The sequence below is a fragment of the Nymphaea colorata genome, chromosome 1 (genome assembly GCF_008831285.2).
Source record: "Nymphaea colorata isolate Beijing-Zhang1983 chromosome 1, ASM883128v2, whole genome shotgun sequence".
Classification (NCBI taxonomy): domain Eukaryota; kingdom Viridiplantae; phylum Streptophyta; class Magnoliopsida; order Nymphaeales; family Nymphaeaceae; genus Nymphaea; species Nymphaea colorata.
The window spans coordinates 37,178,127-37,190,873 of NC_045138.2; the positions used below are offsets into that span (position 1 = coordinate 37,178,127).

The 12,747-nt window shown below is 37.3% G+C and overlaps 1 protein-coding gene across 1 annotated transcript; it reads right to left on the reverse strand.

The window, feature by feature from the left end:
* Window positions 1–1,843: 1,843 nt before the first annotated feature.
* On the reverse strand, window positions 1,844–5,138 carry LOC116262174 (NAC domain-containing protein 73-like). Its single transcript, XM_031641317.2, has 3 exons — window positions 4,812–5,138; window positions 4,445–4,637; window positions 1,844–2,655 (listed from the first exon to the last, which is right to left on the reverse strand). Exons 1-3 carry the CDS (start codon window positions 4,926–4,928, stop codon window positions 2,048–2,050), a joined length of 918 nt encoding a protein of 305 aa, XP_031497177.1. The 5' UTR covers window positions 4,929–5,138; the 3' UTR covers window positions 1,844–2,047.
* Window positions 5,139–12,747: the final 7,609 nt, after the last annotated feature.

A 12,747-nucleotide genomic window follows, 5' to 3' on the forward strand; every position in this document is an offset into this window, starting at 1 on the left:
TTTCACTTTTTGAGATTAGACTAGGGACCTTGTAAGGATTGGTGGTCCGCTTTCACCCTTTATATTTTGAAAAGAAAGAAAATAAAGGACACAACTTGCTAAGTACTTGGGAGGCCCACAGTCTGAATCCACATTGTAAATATCGTATTTTATCGTCCAATATGCAAATAAAATTGTATTGATTTTTCTAACTTTTGAATATGAGATCCAAACTAAATATAGCCTATGTAGGCTGACGCTTGTCACTGTGTATGGCCAGAAATTTTTGTAGGTTGAGGAGCATAAGAAATAGTACCAAGCAGTTTTATATATATAAAAGCTGACTGAACCAATGTTTATAAAAACTAACTAAAAGTAATAATAAATTCTAAAAAAAATAGGAAATATTAAAAGTCGCCACAAGGCACTTTTGAATTGAACATCTAATCGAACCGGGTTGTCACCGATTCGTATTCGAATGGGCCTGTTCCAGCCCATTTTGAACAACATTGGGCCGATTCAGATGAGATTGGTTTGAACGGGGAGCGCGTGTTACACGAGCCCCACCGGGTCTTGCAACGACCACGGAAATTGAAGAAAAAGGAGACAAGATGAATGTAGAAAAATGAGAAAAGTAGGAGCTAAAAACTTTCTTACTCGATGGCAACTTCTCACCATTCTTTTGGGATGTCCTTTTCACTTTAACTGGAGCAAATGCTTCCATAGCAAGCAAGAATCCCATCATCCAATAGTGCGCTTTTGAATCCACAAAGATTCTCACAATTTTCTGAATCCAATCAAATTGAGATTGGTTTGCGACCCTGAATTGAATAATTTAAAAAAAACATATGTTTTTACAGCATCAGAGAGGGAGAAAAAACCTAAAAATATTCATACAGAAATCTGCCACATATATACATCTCTTGGATTTTTAAGTTTGAGTTATTTTGACACGATCCAATCAGCTTTTGTTTGTAATTTTTCGGATAAAGATATATTTTCTTGAGCACAGACATGCACTTTTAAGCTTTATTTTTTGAGCCACCACCATGTTCGATTCTTCTAATTAACTTAAAAGTTTATAACCACTGAACTTACTTTGCAATCATAACTGTGGGGTTGATCAATTCAGAGGAAAGGAATTGTGAAAAGGTTTAAGAAGACCATGCCATGTGTATACACACGAGAATGAGAAAGTGAGCTGTGCACCCTGCCTTTCGCCTTTATTCCAAGAAAGGGAAAGAGAGAGACTAGGTGCTTCGGTTGGTCAGAAATAGATGAAAGCTACATCTAATACAATAATAAAATTACGAAAATTATACTGCTCATGGCATGCGCATGTTTAGGACGTATCGATTGCTGAGCATGTGGTTCGGAAAGATGATCATCTGAATGCCTCTTTCTCTGCAAACGTATGCATACTTGCATCGTGTCGGCGTAAATGAATTATAATTTGATTGTTTAAACTTGAAAAGACGATTGACTTACCATACGTTTCTTGTTGAATAACTCCAAAAATTATAGATACCTGTAAGGTTACATTGTAAAATGAAAAACTTTGGTCTGGTTTTGGCCCGTGGCGTAAGCAGCCGGGATATGTCCTGTTCTCTCTCTCTCTTTTGTATATATGAACATGATTATCTTGTCGTTTGGAGCCTGTTGCCGCCCGTGAAAGGGTGAGGAATGAATCTTCTCTACCACAAGCTTCGTGCTACTAATCATGTAGGCCTTTCCTTCAACGGATTCATCCGAACAACATTGATAGAGCCAGATTCTGCATGTTGGCTCGAAGCAAAACAAAGATCCATAATTCGCTTCCCAAGATCCCTTTCTTAATCCAAGTACAACTTGAAACAACATATGATACTTAGAGTACAACAAGTGTTCTATCTACAGATCAACTTTTCGAATACAAAGTATATTCTGAGATACAAATCAATATAGCTGCCGTTAATAGCAATCAATCTTATTCTGTCAAAAAAAGAAAAGAAAAAGGGTCCTATCAAACGTGTAGAAACAATGAAAGAATCATTGGAGAGAGATCAGAAAAGAGAGAATGAGTCATGGGTTAGGCCAAGAATGATGCTGTGTCGACCTGTAAAGGCAATTTCTGTGTTAGTTGTGGGGAGGGCATTTGGTTAAAAGTCTGATCCGTTGTAGTTGGGGAGTCGTAGCTGGGCTGGTGCAGGCTCAAATGGTGATGACCCTGTGCCAGTTCCTTCATCAATGGCTGTGCTGATACTACACCTCTGCTGTAGCAATCCGCAATCCCAGCAGCCGCGTTGGAGTTCACACCAAGAAGCTTCGACTTGGCGGAGACGCCGATATGACGTGCAGAAACACCACACTGTCTCGGCTGCGTCTGATAGAAGACTTTGGACACCACCAACTCCCCTTCTTTCTCCTCCTCCTGCGACCCCAGGTGGTACTGGTGCATGACCCAGTTGGTCTTCTGGGGCTTCTTCAATCTGCCATAGTTGGTGTAGAGCACCAAGATCTTCTTGTAGCCTTTGGTCTTCCCATTAACCAAGATGGGCCTCGTCTTCCCCGTCTTGTGCCATCTTGTTTCTCCACCTTGTTCATCTGACTGAACCTTTCTTCTCTTCCTTGTTCCTGTGGTGTATGCTTTGGAGGGGTAGTGGAAGAAGTGGCGAGAAAGACCATCCATGTTAACGCCTGTTAATGGGATACCAACATGCAAAATGATTAGATTCTTATTGTATATTACAATTATTACTGAAATCCATGTCCATTTCTGTAGTGCATATGATATTTTATTTCATTTTATCAATTCAAATAAAAAGAAAAAAGGTCCTCTATCAAACGTGTAGAAACAATGAAAGAATCATTCGACAGATGGAGAAAGATCAGAAAAGAGAGTGAGCATTGGCACTAGCAATCATCAATCAAAGTTCAGCCTTTCGTCTTCTGTAACTGATCTAATTCATTTATAGACGACGGAGTAACATAAATGGAGTTACTTAAAACCTTTCGTCGTCTGTAACTGATCTAATTCATTTATAGACGAAGGAGTAACATAAATGGAGTTACTTAAAACAGTATTGTCTATTGCATGAACTGGGATATATATAAGGGCGATGTCCAACGAAATCAGCTTTATGATGCAGTATATGTTCGGGAAGATGTGAGTGATCCGCTATGAAATTGATGCGTACAATGGGAGGGTTTTGAAAAAGCTCGTTAAGTTGATAAAAGAGATCCAAAAATGAAATAAATAGATATCAGTTATATTATTTATGTAAACCGAAGAATAATAGAAAATAATAATAGTCAATCCGAACCTAATTTGCACCCAAATTAGAAAACATCCCATGCATAGAATTTCAAAAACAACATAGAGGTGTAACATATATGTACAGGCTCAGAACAAGTTAGGGACAGATCTCTACCAGTTGATACCAAAAGATGTAGACCAAATCAAACTCGAACCATTAAGGTTTACGAAATGCAGTATGTGTTTTCAAAAGCGAAGAAAAAGCACTTGATATATTAATTACTAGCTTTTGTTTCTTATATCTAATGAATCAAGGGTTTTAAATCTCTCTATCGCTATATTTTTATTTGCTTATGTATACATTATAATTTCATAAAAACAAACTTTTTTGGTCGTACGATATCTAGAAAGAGAGAGAAGAGACAAAGGGGCTACTTTTGAATCCCACATGCCAAATGGTTAGGCCACATGCCATCACGGTGCCCCTCAAGAAAGGGGCTTTGGAACCGAGGGGACCGCACCTTTCCGGCGGCCGAATACCAACTTTGGCCTTCGTCAGGCACGTTGAGAAAAAAAAAAAACCTATATAAATAACTAAGTCGGTTAAGTTTTTTCTTTTATATATATATATATATATATAAATCACTTTTTGTCAAGGCTGAAGAAAAGGGATGGTGCTGTCCGTCGGTCCCACGTAAAGTAAAGATATCATATTTATTTGTTGCTTGAACAACAAGAAAAGTCCCACGCGGCAAAAGACAAGGACGAACTCATTCGGAATGATTTAATCTACGTTGATAAAATCAAAAACCATTTAAACCTCTACGTATTCGGCGATGTCCAGCACAACGTATTGACCTGCTGCCTATACATTGTCCACATAATTCGAAAATATCTTGAATAGGACGGCATGTTGATCCTGAACTCACGATCACGATATCTTCAAGGTGGTGTTTCTGCAACCCTTGTGGTGTACCGATCCAGAAGTCACGATCTTTCTTTTCAAGATGGTGGTTCTGCAATTCCTTGTGGTATTGACACGATGGAGAGTTTTTTTGTTTTATCTCTATATGCTTGAAACTTTTTCTCCAGATCTACCGGTTGTAACAAGAAGTTCAGAATTTGGAGGCCGACCGATACCAATTAACGTGTCCACATTAGCGGGAACATCCTTAAGCTGTGCATGCATGAAGAAAAGCATTGACGAACCAAAATTGATCAATCACTAACCAGGAAGCTTCTCCGGGTGGGTGTAGCATATGCCTTCGTCCCCTTGGATCAGAGGGATGAATTCATGGAGCAGAGGGTGGAGCTTGGAGGCGTCGCCTTTCACCTTCCCTTCCAGATGCTCCAGGAGCTCTTGGTCCGTCGGATCGAACTTCACCCCCGCTGGCAATCCCGGCAAATTGTGAAGCACTATAACCTGTTCATTCAACAAACAGAGACAACGAGAGAGAGGGAGAGAACTAATTGTTAATTATCATAAAACCACTCGAAAGGAAAAGCAATCTCTCTGTTATATATATATATATATATATATATATATATATATATATATATATATATATATATATATATATATCAAGTGAGCACGAACCTTGTCGCCACGATCGAGGCGTTGGTCATCTCGGACGGGGTGGCCGCACGAAGGGCAACTCCTGGTGCAAGCGTCCTCCTGCTGCAGGCAGCTGCTGCTCTCATCGTCTCTGATCATCTTCTTCCTCTCCTGATCCACCTGAACATGCCTTCTCGTGCCACTATCCAGCCCCCTCCCTCCCCAACAAGGGAAACTTGTTAACCAAACCAATAGAGAGAGAGAGGCAAAGAGCAAACGATCTTTCAACTATAAGAGAGGCCGGAGAGAGATAGAGAGAGGGGGTTCTCTTGAAATTCAAGATAAGACAAAGATGAGCAAGGAAGAAGGGTCGTATAGATTTTGGTCTTCCTCAGGAATAAATTAGTAGGTTACTTGATTCTTAAGTCACCTCTACCAATAAAAGAATTGACGTCTAGGCGAGTCGGTCATGTGAAAAGGATACGAGGCGAGGGAACAGGGATTGAGGGCTGATGCTTGAGTGAGCATGGGGCAACTGTGGCAGCAGACGTTTCACCTTTGCTAGGAAGGCGATGGAGGTAGGAGAGCCCTGAAGAAAAGGAAGGGAAGAGAAGGGAGTTAAGAGGTCACACCTTTGTGTGGGCTTGAGTGGCTTACAAGAAAAGTCTCTCTCCTGTCTGACCGTCATCCTCAACCGCCACTTCTTCTTAGTTTTACACAGTCTTAATTACAATTACAAATGCTGTGAAGAGGCATCTGATTTCTTCATATCGTATATGACATCAGGTTCCTTGGATTTTAAGTTCCATTTAAGATCGGAACTACCCCTTGAGAAGCCAACCAGCCAACCCCTTCATTTTTGGAGGAGAAAGAAAAAAGAGATTTAACTTATGAACACATTTTCTCTGCAATTTTTTTAGATCATTGATTGTCTTTTAAGAATTGCTTAATTTTGCTTTCTGCCACTTTAAGTTAAACTTCATGACAAACTTGTATTCTAATTTTCAAATAATGTTTTTATAGGCAGTGCCTGAATTTCCAATCAAATTGATCAAGTGACTTATGATTGGTTTACACAATTTTCATACTTTACTCGGTGCATATTGTGTAAAGAATTTAAGATGTTTGCCACCTCTAAGGTGGAGATGGAATCTTTCATCCTTGTGAGCTTCAATAGACAATGGACTCTCCTTGGTGAGCACCATCCATCCACAGGGATCGGGAGGGAACAAATTAGTGATATTGAAAATTTCAGGCAAGTTTTAGAAATCTACCTAAGTAGATGATTAAACCTGCTCTTATTCGGAACTGGTCTAAAATATAATCATTTATGTAATTCATAAGCACAAAAAAATTGTAGAACTAAGCCAATGATACCCAACTCGAAAGTCATTAAAATTAATGGAACCCAGTTCAAATTTGTTTGGTAACTGTAACATATTGTTATCGAACCCTCTCAAAAATTGTGGTAAATTCATAAAAATTATGGTAAATTCATGTATCAACAGTGTTTCATAAATCTACCCATGTTTTTTGAGTTAGTTCTTGTGATCCTAACAATTTATTACGGTTGTCAAATGAGCCTAGGGTCTGAAATTATCATTTCCATTTGAACGTAAAACTGTCAACGTATTGATATGTGTTGGGAGCGTGTGAACCGTGTGCTAGTTAAAGATTCGCGTACATATGTGTTGAAAGCCTGTGAACAGTATATTCTATGCTATTGTGATAGCTAGAATCAAACACGACTCGGGATATGGTACTCTATATATATATATATATGGCAGGTTTGGATTGGAGGGATAAATTTTGGTTAATTTATGTCATAAACTTGAAGAAGCGAGACCCGCTTATGAAGTGAAAGAGATGAAGATGGGATTGTAAATGAGAACTTTCTTGTTTGTCCTTTTCCTTTCTAATGAGTTAATTGTATTTTCTAATGAGTTAATTGTATAAGGAAATATTATTGGTCGCCCAAATCTTGGTATATGGCCTAGACTTTTTTCTTATATAGGGAACTGCATGTTTTCTTTGAAGCCATACTTGGTTTGGTAGAGACTTTGTCGATCGCTCGTGTTAAAGTTAACATTACTTTGATAACCTGACTCACTCTCACACTAGGCTGAGGTTTATAAGTTACCGGATCCCTACCTGTCCCCTATCAATTTAGATTTTAATATCCATTTGACAAGCCCGGAATGGTATGGAAAGTACGGGATGAACCGTCTATCCATAACCAAATGAATTCAATTTAAGTGCATTGAATCACTTTCAACTCATAAAAACACTTTGCTTTTATCAACCATGAAAAAGAAAAATTGTCCCCAATAATGTATTTAAATAAAACAATCTTGGCAACATGCCATGGATCCAAGGCTAACTACAATTGAGTCGAGCTCTCTTTGGGGGGTGGTGACGTAGCCCAGTGTAAAAGGGCTGGGTCAGACCCCAGTTCAGTTTCCATAAGCTTGATGGCCGCACTTTTCGACCCAAGGACCCAACTGGCCTAGCGCCCCGGGCCATAATGGCACAGTTGCCGCCAATAATGGCAGGTCAACATACAACTGGGTGGACCATTTTCATGAAGTTTCGAAATTCAAGCCCACAATTTGGATTCAAAGTGGCCATTTAAACGATTTCATTAATACTACTTTGCAGTTTTTTTTAATGGCATTTTACTTTCTTCTCAAGCTTCTTAAATAAATCCTCTAGTTTTGGGATACGACAATGTTTGAAGTTCTTACAAGAGAAATTGGTATTGTATAAGTGGAAAGACCCTTAAGAAATCATCTTAATCGTTGATATTTTTAGGATGAAAGACTGAGAGAAAATGAAGGAGAAAAAAATGTTAATTAATGCTAGATGACGTTATATGACTAAAATATCATATCTTTTTTTTTTTTTTTCTCTCATTCATTTTGTTTCAGTCTTCCATAAAAGGCATGTTCCCTGACCAATTAAAATTATGAATTTACTTAAAACGAGACTCAATCGGCTTTGGACGTTGGAGGTCAATTGTAAATATACACTAAAAAAATTAAAAGACTAGTTCATTTTGGGCTTAGGCGTTTCTTTTCAATAAACATAATTTAGATGCACTTCCCAGTTTCCAACTTGGAGATCATGAACATAGAATACACATGCTTTGAATGAACAAATAGATTAATTTATAAAGACATTAAAAATTATTAGTCCAGTCGTGTTGGGCGAATAAGATTGTTTACTAAATCTAAACTTTTTTGGACATGAAATCATCTTTGTAGTTAGGTTGTTTCTTATGTTTCTCTTTAAAGATAATCAATGCATATTTTCAACATCTAATAAAACGAAGAATATTTAAAATTCCCCTTGCATATCGGCTAGAATCATTTTGGTTTTACCGATGTGTGGCAGCTGATACGAATCAATGTTGACAACTTCTTTTCCTAATCAATTATATTGACTACCTGAAGAAACCCATATGCTTCAGCTTCAATAAGATTCTAAGCTGTCATGATCAAAACGAAAGAATCATCATGGAAGGCAGATCAAAACGAAAGAATCCTGAGACCTGGAAAAGTTTCATGGCGTCCACGTCCCATCAAACAAAAAATTTGGGTCCTCTACAGGTGTCGGTGGTTGATAGGCGGCCAGTCGTAGGTTTCGATGAAATACAGAATATAAATGGATAACAATTATTTATTATCTAAATTATGAATCTTCGTAATTAACTGGGCAAATAAAGGCGATGTATGACATGAATAGAAAAAAAGGGGGATCTTAAGAAAAATTGGGAATCTCCCCCCCTTTTTTACAATTCGAAAGTGTAATACCTAATATAATAAATATTAATATTGTACATATATATCTGTTCCTACTCTATATCATACATATAGATTGTTATAACAATCATTTCCTCAAGTGGGTATCTTGAACTACCCATGAATTATTTATTGGAATAAGATTCATGGGCTTAATTTTGAATTGATTGAAATTAAAAAAGAAAAAGCTACTCTTTGAACTTTGAAATTCAAACAAAGCATTATTTTCTTATTTGTACTCAATGATGATCTTCCATGGATCCACCTATATAAGCCGCTGCTAAGGTTGCAAAAGCCATTGGTGGTTTTCTAATCCAAGTAAAATGAGAAAAAAAAAGTGCCATTCAGAAAATGTTAAATAGAAAACCATGAGATGGAAAAATTGCTGAAAACTGCTACAAAAGCAACATATCTTGTATTATATTAAGAATAGATGAAATTATACATGAAACTATCATTATTCCTTCAGTTACCTTCATGGTTAGCAAAGTTAAGCACAAAACTGCAGAAGTTTTCTTGTTTTTTTTTTTTCTCTTTTTCTCTTCTTAAGATCAAGTAAACCTGACTGCCAAGTATCTAGGGATCCACTCAGTTCAAACTTCAAACATCACAACTTTTACTCGCTATAGTCAATCATCAAGCCAATTAATCTTTGCGTGATCAAGATTACAATGTTCATATTTAATCGAGGGTCTTCAACTAATCGGCATTTTTCCTTGTTACCAACTGCTGAATCACTACTTCGAATCTATGCACCGTTTGACAGTTATCTCATGTCCAGTTCACAGGATCTACAGGTTCTTTTGGCCGCAAGAACGAGTTATTATTGTACCATGATATTGAAGCATACTTATATGACAATAACAACGTGTTACTATTGCCAAACGGTTATCCTAACACTTTAGCGATCGGGAACATACATATTAGGTGTCAGTCAAAGGGCTTTCACCTTAGAGTTTTACATTGCCAAGCGAAAGGCACGGCTAGATTTGTTAATCCAGCATCAATTATCGAGATCCGAAGACCTTAAGTATATGTATATCCAGAATGAAATGTGGTTATTGTTGAGATAAAAATCCGATCAAACTTATTGTTGTTATGATTATTATTATTACTCTTACGATGTGAGGTTTGAAATGAAGAGTTGTAGGCAGTTGGTCCAACTGGCAAGTTCAGTTCAATTCAAAGTTTATGGTGTACTGTTCTCACCACCAGGGGTCCCAGCACCGCCCTTGCAAATGGAGCAAGAATTCAAATTTCCGGTTTACCTAACAGATCTATCGGAATCAGTGGAAGAGCGTCTTCGTTTTCGTCCCTTATGAATCATAGGCTTAAAATTATTTATTTTTTTGTAATATAGATTATTGGGATCCACAGCTGTGCCACATGATTGTGCAGAGAAATGTTGTGAATAATAACGATTTCAGGATCGAATGTGAATCTTTCAACAGTATGGAATGGCACATGTTGCAAGCACTCTACAAATTTCAAAAACCAGCCAACCGTTTTAACAATTTCTGTCGTCCTCTCTTAAGCTTTGGCTTTCACTCGGGCACTGGAACACACCTGCACTTCACCTCATTGAGTCAAGTCGGATGTTCCTAATTAGAACTTGTTATTTGAACACTTGCTCACAAAATATTTACTAGTGCTTGAAGATTGCAAGTGAAATTTTTTTAGCGTAAGAGCAGTTATGTTATGAGAGCTTGGGTCCGGGTCAAGGGAACGCCGTTCCATGTACCTAGACTCGACCCGCTGATGAAAGAGAGGCAGAGACATTCTTCTCCTCCTACTGAGGAAAAGAATGTCCCCATCTATCAAACATTGCCTTAAAAGTAAAAGCGAAGAAGAATACGCGCATGCGACGTTAACAAACAGAGGCATGCCGGATGATGCAGGCCTTCGTCATCTGCATGACGGATTGGTAGTTACCTCTAGCGAAATGCATGTGGAAAAAGGAGAATTTGAAAATAACTCGCCAGTAAAAGGCAAATTAAAAAGTTCACCGGCCTACGTACGTAAAGATTCATCCGGAAGTTTTTTTTTTTTGTTATTTTTTTAGATTTAAGATTTCTTTAAATCTTGATATTATCTGCTAAGGTCATAATTACGTAGTTTTAGGTTCAAATATTGAAATAAGCTTTGTCTTGTCTGTTTTATAAACAGATGAGGTTTACTATTTTGATGTGTTCCCGAAGATTAAGCATATCAGTTCATTGTTTCTTAGTTTAATTCGAACTGTATTCGACTCCACCCTGCTTAGATAAGAAGTTTTAAACATATACAAGTGATTCAATTCAAGTTCGCCTCTTACTTTCAAGAAATTCACTCTTCAATCCTCACCTTACTTTGATTGACATATTGATATTTGTTCTTAACAATCACTCGCGACACAGAGTTAAGCATAAATAACTGGTATCTTAAATTTTCATAAAAGAAAATGTGTACAAATAAAAAAATAGTTTCAGTTCAAAAATTTAATATGAGAGGCTACTTCAGAACTCTTAGATTAAGAACTGAGTTGGTCAATTCACAGTGACATAGGAATGCGATCATTGAGGTGCGCAAGAGATTAACAACACATCATTCGAAAATGAGGCATAAGAGCCTCCCATTCTCCTAAACACTAGGGTGCTAGGCTGCGACAATTGCAACAGTGCATCCTTCAACTTAGGTACCATTCTTCATTTTGTAAACTAAGTACTTGCTTTTTCAACCCAAGCTGCCCCAAGCTGCTTCATTAAGCTCCTTGAGACCGTATTGGAAATCAGGTAGTCAATGGCATAGAATCATGCATGAAAAATTTAAAATCTCAAATCAAAAATTTGTTAGCGTATTAGACATCAAGAAAGAGCTATTTATGCGTTAATAAATCATGTTTTTCCAATAAAAGTCACAGAAAATTATAAAAAAAATTGTCTTAATGAATAATTCAGAAAACAAATGGAAAAATGTCGTGCAGCAATAGTGAGCGGCCGCCCCATCAAAAAAGCGAGAGAAAGAGAGGCGTGGAAGACCGTTTAAGCCGACGTAACGACCACCGACGGATGACGGCATCTGAGTGGCGGTGACGTGCCGCAACGGCAGCAGAAGGGCGTGAGCCACACGCCCACTCCTTCCATCCGCCGAGAAAAAACGGACCGTTGAAGCTAACAGGAAAAAGCAAAAGCACTCCTGTGCATAATAATAATAACAAGGGAAAATATTAATGTACTTGACATAAAAGTAAAAAAGGTTAGGACTAAATAATTGATTTACTCGAAGATGGGAGTTCTATTCTGCCGGGTGACAGATGTTATGGGAAACATTAAAAACTAAACTAAAGATTTGCCATTTAAAAAAGCAGCTGTCACAATAAGATTAGCGGTAGTTTATGACATAGCAATAGTTTACAGTGATTTAGTTAGGATCCATAATGGTAGTGTTTTAGTTAGGATTCATAATTGTTTTAATGATGAATTTTTAATTTTTAACCATTCAGCAACATTCACAACACGACATTACATAATTTTTATAAGTCTGAGTATTGAATCAGCTTTGATACTACTGTAACAATCCTGCTTACTTCCATACTGCACTCAGACCATCGATCTAGGATCCATAATGGTAGTGTTGTAGTTAGGATTCATAATTGTTTTAATGATGAATTTTTAATTTTTAACGATTCAGCAACATTCACAACATGACATTACATAATTTTTATAAGTCTGAGTATTGAATCGGCTTTGATACTACTGTAACAATCCTGCTTACTTTCATACTGCACTCAAACCATCGATCTAGTGAATTCCAACCTTTCTTCCTAATAGATTTGATTTCATATCTAAAAAAGTTATATTTAATGTGTGGCATGACCTACACACACATATAAAACATAATTTTATATAGTATAATAAGTTGGAGAATGTACCTTTTTTTTTTTCTTCTTCATATTCCAAGAAGAAGAGAGCTCAAGCACTATTCTTTCATCTCTGGAATTTCATCCGTCAAATGCCATGAGATGGTTGATGGATAGTGGTTGATACTGTTCATACTTTTCTTCAAATAAATATTGAGCGCGGGTAAAATAAAATTCTTTTTCTTCATGTTCTTTTGAGAAAATCAAAATTTTTTCAGCCTCACGACATAAATGCGCTTACAGTTTAATTTTTAAAGCTCCTGGTAAAAGGCCTTGTAGA

What these genes read in the sequence shown, in the direction of transcription:
- LOC116262174 (XM_031641317.2), bottom strand. Translation starts at nt 4,928, where the DNA reads ATGATCAGAGACGATGAGAGCAGCAGCTGCCTGCAGCAGGAGGACGCT. An exon ending in GCCTCGATCGTGGCGACAAG is followed by an intron (nt 4,638 to 4,811) that starts GTTCGTGCTCAC and finishes TTGAATGAACAG; the next exon opens with GTTATAGTGCTTCACAATTT. An exon ending in CCACCCGGAGAAGCTTCCTG is followed by an intron (nt 2,656 to 4,444) that starts GTTAGTGATTGA and finishes TCCCATTAACAG; the next exon opens with GCGTTAACATGGATGGTCTT.